The following is a 10,667-nucleotide window of genomic DNA, read 5'->3' on the forward strand; positions in this document are numbered from 1 at the left end:
GTTGCCTTGGTGATGTTGGACCTCTCAGCTGCATTGGACACGGCTGACCATGACATTTTATTGTCTCGCCTTGAGAATTTGGTCGGCATTAAGGGATCTGCACTTGACTGGTTCCGCTCCTATTTCTACAACAGGTCTATAAGAGTTAGGATGGACGATTGTTCATCTCCCTCTGCTGCTCTTCCTTGGGGTGTGCCACAGGGGTCTATTCTCGGCCCCCTTTTTATTTAGCATTTATATTCTTCCACTGGGACTGATCTTTAGGAAGTTCAACATTAACTTTCATCTTTATGTGGACGACTGCCAGATTTATGTTCCCTTGAAGACTTTTACCTCCATCCAGCTGCTCCTTGATTGCCCGAGTGAGGTTAAAGACTGGCTGGCTGAACTTTTCTGCTGCTGAATGATTTTAAGACCGAGTTTATTGTTTTTACTCCTAATGGCTCGTCTTCCTCCGCTCCTGATTTTTCTGCTCTTCCTTTTAAAATTAGTCAAACAATTGTTAATCTTGGAATTAAAATGGATGCAGCTCTAAAAATGGACCCTCACGTTAATCACGTGGTTAAATCATGTTTTTATCAGCTGAGACGTCTTTCCAAACTAAAACCCATTCTGAATCGGTGCCACCTCGAGACAACCATTCACGCTTTCATAACCTCAAGGTTGGATTACTCCAATGCAATTCTGTTTGGTATGTCAAAAGCCGCATTATCCCGCTTTCAGCTGATACAGAATGTGACCGCAAGATTTCTGACTAATACGGGCCGTGGGCAACACATCACTCCAATTTTAGCAAGACTTCACTGGCTTCCTGTGCACTATCGCAAACGTTTTAAAATTTTATTGTTTGTTTTTAAGGCCTTGAATGGTTTAGCACCACCTTACATAGCCGAGTTACTCACTCCTTATATGCCGGGTAGGACTCTCCATTCAGGTGACCTACACCTACTACAGATTCCCCGTCTACGCTGCAAAACCCGTGGTGAACGAGCTTTCTCTGTCTGCGCTCCTAAACTCTGGAATGATCTCCCGTTGGATATCAGACTCTCCCCCTCCATTGGGGTTTTTAAGTCTTTTATTCCCTTGCTTTTTTTTACTGCCTAGCTATTTTATCTAGGTTTATTTACTCTATTCTTTTACCTATTTTATTGACTTCTCTTGTTTGGTTCTTTGTGCTATGCTCTAGCTGTTTTATTTTTTTATATGAAACCTTGTATGTTATTATCCCTGTACAGCACTTTGTTCAGCTCACATGCTGTTTTTAAATGTGCTCTATCAAATAAATGGAAATGGAAAAAAAAAAGGAAAATATCAGTTATGTGCTTTGGTGGTGGCTGCAATCAGACCAACCTTTAACTGATCAGTGCTGAAGGAACTTTTACTCAGAAACACGCTTTAAAATAGGAAAAGGGAAAAGTAAAGAATTACAGTTGATGGTATAATGATAAATTGATTTTTTCCAAAAATTTAAATGATCATTCAAAATAAAAAATAAATTATGTATTGTCGATATCCTAACTCTGATTTCTAATTTCACTCTGGAATTAATAAAGTATCTTTGAATTGAATTGAATTGAGTCCAGGGTTGATTGTTATTGCTACTTTTATCAATAAAGTTTACATCTCTATTTTCAGTCTTTGGCAGAGTATCAGCAGAGGAGGCGGAGCCTGAACATCTTCCGCAGTCAGATGACAGACCTGGAGCTGTCAATCATGCAACAGCAGGCTCTCTTCTACAGACACCTGAGTCCCGCCGACAGGTGATACACAGAACACCAAACAGGCTTATGCCCTGCAGCAATCTGAAGTAAAGTAAACGTGTTTTTTTTTTCTTGCAGACTGGAGGTGGAACAACTTCGGGCTCTAAGGTCAGCGGTCCGAGAGGAACTCCGGGAGCTGGAACAACAGCTGGAAGACCGACTCTTGGATCTGACTCCTTACTCACATCATGCTGTAAGAACACATGGCTGCATCTGCAACTAAATGACAGACAGACAGTCTGGATGTTTTTGCTGTAAAACTACAAATAAATATGTGGGCGGGCAGTAATCAGTCCTGGTGTTTCCTCAGGATGTTCATAGAGACACTAGTGTTGAGAACCTGTCCACTGCATCAGCACTGAGAGCTATGGAGCCGGTCAGCACACACACTCACGCACGCACTCTAAGCAGTTTGTCCAAAAATCATAAGATCCTATCTGAATTCCTTTTTTCTGTCAACTTCCAGGTGTCGGACCTCCTCAGAGAGCAGTTCTTCCTCCAATCAGAGCTTGGTTACGACGGCCACGGCCCCTCCAGCCGCTCACCGAGTCCAGCCAGAAGGGACGATGGCAGGCAGAGGCAAGAAGTGTATCGGGCATCGGTCAGCATAACCCCTGCTCCTCCTCCTCGACCCAACGCACCCACTGGGCAGCAGGAGGAAGGACAGAGACATGGTGAAGAAGCAGAGGGAGAAAACGAGGAAGGACAGGAAGAAGCATCAGAGACGGAAGGTGCAGCAGGATTAATCGGAGCTGACAACCTTCAACATCTCATTAGAGAGGTAGTTTTTATAGAAACTGGAACTGGTGGATTTGTTTTTCATGCAGAATTTTCCTGAGCTGTATGAAGACAGGTCTTCATCAGACACAGGTTGCAAATCTAAAGAATCTTTCATTTGGACCATCCAGTCAGCAAAAGATGATGGCTTTACATTTGTGCCAAACTGTCTTTCACTTTTCTTCTAAATGTAGTTAAATTTACCATCAGATCTGACAGAAGAGTCGACCTTTGAACTGTTTTCCTCCTCTCTCATCTTCCCTTCAAGCTGCTTTACAACTCGTATGCATCCCAGCTTCTTGCGCAGCCATTCTCCTGCACTCCTTGCCTAACAGGCTCAACTGGAATGGCGGAAATGTTCCAAAACACTATAAAGTGAAATAAAAATTACTTACAGATGGAGATAATTGTCCATCTTCTGCCATATTTAGAAATGAATGCAGTTGGAAGGTTATTTTGCTCTCAATTCCTAGATTTTCAGGTTTGATGGCACAAAAAATCAGAACATAAAGACCTCAGACTTTACCCTAAAATGGGGCAATATAATTGTACTCAAAAGTTTTAATATTGGTCTTTGTTCTTCTCACTACTTAGCCCATTCCTCTCCTTATTTTCTTTTTCCAGATTCGAAATAGTGTTGCACAAGAGGTCCGACGGGAGATCTATCAGGAGCTGCTGGCAGCTGCATCACCACAGCGCTCACCCTTACCCACCAGGCGACACCCTCAGTAACCATGACAACAGCAGAGCTTTTCGTAAACCACAGCCTGAACAAACCACTGTCTGTCTTAAACACTGTATGAGCAACACTGTGGAACACCATGTGCTTTTATAACACTGTATGTCTGCAGGCACTGTTGATGAGCCATCATCTACATGTGATAAACCCTGCCCACTACACCTGTGGCTCCACCCACTCCCACCGCCCAAATGTTTCGACTACGACTAGTATAACCGCTGCTGACAGCGTCCTGCTTTCATACAAGAAGTTAGTTCATTCTAATTAGGACAATATCAATTTACAAAAATGACTATGTTGATTTAGCCAGAATTTAAATTTTTGGCAATAAAGCCATTCACAGAACACAGTAATGTTATTCTGCTGTTGCTTTGGGACTTTTAGACCCGACTCGCATTTTTGCTCCCATCAGCAACAGGAAAAAAATGTATTGTTTTACAAGAAATAGCTGGAAAATGTAATTTCCCCTTTTGCCTTCAATTGCTATTTGATATGATTTCGCTGGTTAAAGCTGTGAGCTCAACTAACTGGTTTTAATGTTTTGGAAGCTGATGAGGCAGAAATCAGGCCAAGAAATATCTTCAAAAACATCCCAGCCAAATCATGAGAACTTTGTTTTTGTCAGGCGTGGACCTGGCCTTTTCCATGTCTGATCATCTCTGTTCTGTACAGCTGAAATGCCTTAATCACCTTGGCCTACTTGGTGGACATCAGCATTTATTTTTATTCTTTTCATGCACATTTCACCTCACTCTAGAATGTCTAAAGAGAGTTTTATTACAAACAAATATATTTATGTGTGTGATTGCGATGCACCATCAGCTTCATCATCCTCATCATCATGCTTCTGTTCCTTTCACTTCCTGTTGAGCACTTTAGGAAGCAATCCAAATTTAAATTCATAAAGTTAATCCTCTTGAGGCAAAAGTTCCTGGAGCAAGTATCTGAGATCTAAATTCTGGAAGCATCTTCCTCGAAGCGTGCTGTTTTTATTTATATATCTGTATCTTAAGCAAATAAAAAGCCACGTTACACAACGCGTAGTTTATAAACTCCTAAAAATATCTGACAAAGGTTGCGTCGTGTCAGAAGTGTAGAGAGCCGTGATCTCATGTGGGGCTGAGACCTGAATGAGGTTTCAGTAAGTTGTCATAGCGACTGTGATGAGGATGGTGACATGTCAAGCGGTTGGACAGAGGAGCTTGGTGAGCTTCAGCTGTGTTGGCATGTTAGCTTCAGTTTAATTAGCGATTAATCTGTGTGCAATACTGTGAACACAAATGGATCATGTGATAGAGATCGTTAATCGCTCACTGCTAACATTGTGATGAACTTCTGACACAGGAAACTCTGAGGCTTTTATTGCATCAGCCAGCAAGATATTTACTTTCCCTAATTGCTTCCTGTTACTCTTTATAATCATTAAAACTTGATTGTAGTTTATTTGTTTTATCAGTCATCAGTGACCGAACTGTAAACGTGTAGGTTGAATGTGATTAGCTGAGAGACGTGTGAGTCAAAGCTTCCCTATGACTTCGTTTTTTATTTTTTTTTTATTGTTCTTTTGGGATTCTTCTGTAGCACAAACTCTTGTTAAAATTAAATTGTTTGTTGGGAGCGTGCATGCGTGTGCGTGTGTGTGTGTGTGTGTGTGTGTGAGAGAATGTTGATAAACTTTTAGCTGAAGCTCAAATTTTGACTCACTAATACAAAATGGAGCTTTAAGACCTAAATGTAATCTTAAAAACTTTAGAGCTCAGTCTCTTTATCGTGTTGACGGATTGTTATTACCACTCTCCCTGATGAATACTCACTGATTTGTTTTCTTTTCGTAGATCAGGAATGCTCTACTAATTCCACTCTCCTGTCTGAATGTTGGTGGTTGTCTGTTTCTGTCTAATAATAATAATGTGTATTTTGTACTGATGGGTCTGAAGTCAGATGTGGGGAGGGGTCACTTTAGAGATGAGAATAATAAAGATATATTTATTTTCAGTAGTGGCGAGTGTGTGTTTGTGTTAAACACTGAGCTGATAAGTCCACTTTTATTATTTAACCATTATTAATTTATATACTGAATAATATCCCATGTTTATATTTTGACTAAAAATTGAGAGAAATTTAAATGCTGTAAAAAGATTCAGGTTTTCTCTAAAAACTTCAAAAACACCTCCCATATATGGAGCTGTAAGTTTAAGTACTTTATTCATTAAAACATCACAGGATAACTCGTATTCTGTGGAAATGGACAATAATGATATAATTGTTTTATTATAATTATGGAAAAACCTGAAATATGTAGAATAAAGAATATTGGTAGAAATAATGTAGCTTAAAGAGCAAGTCACCCCCTGCCAGATTCTTACTCAACTCCCACTTCCTGTTTGAAAAATGCAACAGATGCTTTTGCTTAGCAGACCAAGAGGGCAGAGCCACTAACAAATACACATACTCACGACATTGTGACATCATAATGTACCATCTAACATCATAGTGTACCTCAGCCAATAGCGATGGCAGATTTAAATTCAAATGCAGTGCTAAGTTTTTGCCTGACAACGGTTCATCGCTGACAGATTAAGGCAGATTATTTAAATTTTAACTAAGATTTACTAAAGTGCCAAATTATTGACTACATTTGTCTACAGAACAACTAGACACTCATTTATATAGTTTATCAACAAAAAAAAAGTTTATTTTTAGGGTGACTTGCTCTTTAAAGAGCAAGTCAACTCCTGCCAGATTCTTACTCAACTCCCTCTTCATGTTTGAAAAATGCAACAAATGCTGTTGCCTTGCAGACCGAGAGGGCGGAGCCGCAAACCAATACACACACACACACAGGCTCACAACGACATTGTGACATAAGGACCAGTTTACATCATAGCATACCTCTTAGCCAATAGCAATGGCAGATTTAAATTCAAATGCAGTGCAGAGGTTTTACCTGACTACGGCGGACACTGACAGTTTTAGGCAGAATATTTAAATTTTAACTAAGATGCACTGAAGTACCAAATTATTGACCACACATGTCTGGAGCACAATTAGACACGCATTTATGTAATTTATCAGCAAAAAAAAAGTTGATTTGGGGGTGACTTGCTCTTTAAAGAGCAACTCGCCCTCTACCAGATTCTTACTCAACTCCCACTTCCTGTTTGAAAAATGCAACAAATGCTGTTGCCTAGCAGACAGAGAGGGCGAAGCCGCTAACAAATACACACACAGGCTCACAACGACTATGGCTGTGTTCGAGTTGAGCCAGTTCTGCGCAGATTAGACCAGCGGTGATCAGCGAGTAGTGCTTGCCGGTTAGATTTGTGTCCGACTTGACGCCGACTTGCTCTGACGTCATGCCTACGTAGGCAACGATAACCTTGTGAGAACAAGGCGGCCGCAGATTTTAAAGCAAGGCGCTGCAGTTGCTCTCCCTCGGCTGCTAAACCTAGGAGATGACGGGAAACGCCTGGCTCTCACCGAAGGCTGGATTAATCATAAGGGCAACTGGGCAATTGCCCAGGGGCCCACGAACTCTAAAGGGCCCAGGGCAGCAAGGGCACGAGCAAAATGCTGTATCTGTAATCTCCCGCTTTATATTAAACTAGGGTGACCATATGTCCTCTTTTCCCCGGACATGTCCGCTTTTCACTGTCCGGGGCGTCCAGACTGGAGGTTCTTGATGAAAATGTCCGGTTTTTCATCTAGGAGCAGGGATCGAATTATGGGGGAGCTGGATATCCTACACATCCAGGGGAGACGGAAAAACGTTTTCTACCTATATTACATCGTTCATGGACTCTTTTGAGCAGAGAGCGGCAGAGCGATGATCGTTGGTGTTCAGCACTCCAGGTTGCTGTGTCCAGCGCACGGTCCATTCTCAAAGTGGCGCAACCAAAAACTATAACACACGATCGTTCATGTCCACACATGTTCTCTACTTTCTGTCTTATTTGTGCCTGAAGCACTCTGCTACTGCGGAGCTCATCACCTGTGCTGCGGTGATTTCACCTCACTGACGCAGCATCGAACCACGCTCACTGCTTTGCGGTCAGGAGATCCCTTTGATCTGCTCAAAAGTAACTGATGAGGTGAAAAAGTAAGGCCCTGTCCACACGTAGCCGGGGGATCTGCCAAAACGTAGATATTTTCTACGTTTTGGCCTGCCATCCACATGAAAATGGAGTTTTTTCACATGAAAACTGATCTTTTTAAAAACTCCGGCCAAAGTGAAGATCGGCGTTTTCTCAGTTTTGGGTGTCTGCGTGTGGACAGACAAAACCGGAGTTTTAAGGTCCGCAACGTCGCTTACCGCGACAAAAAAATGCTGACATCATGTGTGCGACCTGTGTTTACACCAGCCGACAGCATGGATGCCCTCAGAGCTGCGCTCGCTTTTTGCTTGTTTGTTTTTGCAAGCGGAATTACTGCTCATTGCGGAAGACCACAGACGAAGGACGAGGTTAAGAACGGGGGAAGTACTGCCGCCTACAGGTCTGGCATGTCCTTAACAACGTATTTATCCGGGTACGTGTGAACCATCGACATTAATATATGGACAGTGGGTTTCCATAGGCTCCAATATCACTTTTTGAGGCCAAATGGGAAGTGGCCACCACCGCCATTTTGACCGTGTCACAGGTTCCGTCAAGCCCAGACAATTCCATAAAAGGGAAGAGAGGAGGAGCTGAGGGTGGGGCTGTAAGGCTGGGATCAACTGACGACACCCGGTCGAACTAGCTACAAGCTAATCTGAAGCTAACCCTGGCTAACCCAAAGCGAACGCGGAGGTGGGAGCTAAGCTAATGGAGGTAGCAACCTAGCCACAACCGGATTTAACTTTGCACAACACCAGAGCTTCTGAGTCAGAGATACGCCGGGCTGACCGCTGGGTAAAACCGGGTGGAACACAGAGGTCTCCGAGACCTCCACAAGCTGGAAGCCGCACAGCAGACAAGCGCTGCTGCGGTCTGAGATGCGCAGAGCTGCCGCTGGGGAGAACCGGGTGGAAAGGTTTCCATCCCCGAGCTCCACAAGCCGGCAGCCCGCGCAGAAGACAGAAGCCGCAATCAGACAGAGATGCGCCGAGCTGCGGGGAGGGGAGAACCGGGTGGAAAACATCGGTCTCCCGAGAGTGTGAAGTAAACTCAGACGAAGTAAAATCCAAGCCGATCCCGTTCACGTTCATGGTTAAGATCTGTGTTTGTTTAGCTTCTGTTACCTGCCAATATGGCATCTACTAACTGAGAGTCACGTGGGGTCCGGAGCTCTATACTGAAGATTTTCCTCTATCTCTAACCAGATTTAAGCTACAAGCTCTTTAAATAGTGATGTAAAAAATTCATATTTTACTGAAAAAACTATGGCGCCTAAAGGGTTAATTTTCCAATAAAATGTCCCTGTTAAGGAGCTGCAGCTCGCCTCCCTACTGGAGTCTCACAGTTTGTTCAAAACTCACCAAGTTGGCAGATTAAGAAAACACCAAATGAAAAATCTTAGCTTTTCCAGCATTTTGTTAAAGTTAAAGGAAAGTTGTTTAAAATGTGGAAGTAGCCTAGCAGCTAATGAATGAAGCACCTCACACCATCAACCTGTGTTGACTTCCGCTTCCGGTCGGTAACAAGATGGCTCCTGTGCTTGGCTTAGCCGCAGTCACCGGCCACTTTTTCAAACTTTTCTCTACTAACCTCCTCTTTTCCACCTTGCCCCTGTCTGCGATCCTCTTCAGTCGTGTCCATGCTACCATCTTCTATGATCGCCAGACTCTTTTGTCCTTTCGTTCGTTCACGATCGCCCAAGATGCACCAAGGACGTACCTCACTGTTTGTTTATCTGAGTGGCGCACTGGCCCGGAGCCAAGAAGAAGAAGAAAATATCATTTCTATTGCGCCTCTCAAGATAAAAATCACGAGGCTCTTCACAAAAACAAAAAATAAAAAAATTGTAAAAATATAAAAAAGCATTTAGAAAATGTTTAAAATATATTTAAAATGAGCAAGAATAAGCTATTGCGATTTAAAAGAAAAAATGTTAAGAAAGAGAGAGAGTGAACAGGAAAGAGGGAAATCAGTGGATCCTGAGGAAGGTGGAATAGGTGGGGAGAGCAGAATAAAGAGAGAGTGGTGAAGAAGGTCATCCAAAAGCCAGCTTGAACAAGTGAGTCTTCAGCTGCTTTTTGAAGGAGACCACTGAGTCCACTGATCTCAGGCTCAGGGGGAGAGAGTTCCAGAGTCTGGGGGCCACAGCAGCAAATGATCTGTCACCTTTGGTCTTTAGCCTGGTGCTGCACAACCAGTAGGCTTTGATCACTGGACCTCAGGGACCTGCTGGGGGGTGTAGGGACTAAGAAGATCACCAATGTAAGATGGTGCTTGTCCATGTAAGGCCCTATAGACCAGAACCAGGATCTTGAAATGAACCCTGAAGTTGACTGGCAGCCAGTGAAGCTGGAGGAGAAGCAGGGTGATGTGGGTGTGTTTGGAGGACTTGGTCAGAAGCCGAGCACAGGCATTCTGAACCACCTGTAGACGGTTCAGGGAGGTTCTGCTCAGACACGTGAAAAGAGAGTTACAGTAGTCTAAGCGTGAGGAGATGAAGGAGTGGATAACTGTCTCAAGTTCAGAGCGGGACAGAATGGGACTCAGCTTGGCAATGTTCCTGAGATGGAAGAAGGAAGAGCGAACAAGAGAACTGACATGAGAATCCAGGGTGAGAGCTGGGTCAAATGTCACGCCAAGATTCCTGACGGAAGGTTTGGTGTGGGAGGCAAGCTGACCAAGAGAGTCTCTGACTTTGGGAACCAGCTTGTCTGGGGCACAGATGAGGATCTCAGGCTTATCTTCATTCAGCTGAAGAAAGCTCCCAGCCATCCAGGCTTTGATAGAGATCCAAGCTGGTTCCCAAAGTCAGAGACTCTCTTGGCCAGCTTGTTTCTCACACCAAACCTTCTGTCAGGAATCTTGGTGTGACCTTTGACCCAGCTCTTACCTGGATTCTCATGTCAGTTCTCTTGTTCGCTCTTCCTTCTTCCATCTCAGGAACATTGCCAAGCTGAGTCCCATTCTGGACAAAGACATGATGATGTGGAATAATCTGTGAATTACAGTTAATGTGTTTATTTTTGTTTATTTACTGCTTTGTTATTCAGCACATCACTCTGATCTAATCTGTTATTTTTAGTTTTTCTTCATAGTTTTCTTTCTTTTTTACCTTTTTTCTGGACTCATTGAATCATTTTACGGGTCCCACAGCAGAACCCTGATCCAGACAAGAACCAGGCTGCCGTCAGGTTGGTGGTTCAGAACATCTTCTCAGGTCCGTTTGTTGATAAAAACTCATGAAAGATTCTTGGGAGGAAAATAAAACAGCTGACTCAACAAAACATTAAGTTA

The 10,667-nt window shown here is 43.2% G+C and overlaps 1 protein-coding gene across 1 annotated transcript in view; it reads left to right on the top strand.

Moving 5' to 3' along the window:
- itprid2 (ITPR interacting domain containing 2) overlaps window positions 1–3,433 on the top strand; it is a 49,551-nt gene extending 46,118 nt beyond the window's left edge. The window contains exons 18-22 of the mRNA XM_015965952.3: window positions 1,636–1,760; window positions 1,839–1,953; window positions 2,071–2,136; window positions 2,227–2,541; window positions 3,162–3,433. Of these exons, the coding sequence (XP_015821438.1) occupies window positions 1,636–1,760; window positions 1,839–1,953; window positions 2,071–2,136; window positions 2,227–2,541; window positions 3,162–3,269 (729 nt within the window). The 3' untranslated portion in view covers window positions 3,270–3,433. The remainder of the gene's footprint in view (window positions 1–1,635; window positions 1,761–1,838; window positions 1,954–2,070; window positions 2,137–2,226; window positions 2,542–3,161) is intronic.
- Window positions 3,434–10,667: the final 7,234 nt, after the last annotated feature.

This window comes from Nothobranchius furzeri, chromosome 14, assembly GCF_043380555.1.
Source record: "Nothobranchius furzeri strain GRZ-AD chromosome 14, NfurGRZ-RIMD1, whole genome shotgun sequence".
In the NCBI taxonomy this organism is placed as follows: Eukaryota; Metazoa; Chordata; class Actinopteri; order Cyprinodontiformes; family Nothobranchiidae; genus Nothobranchius; species Nothobranchius furzeri.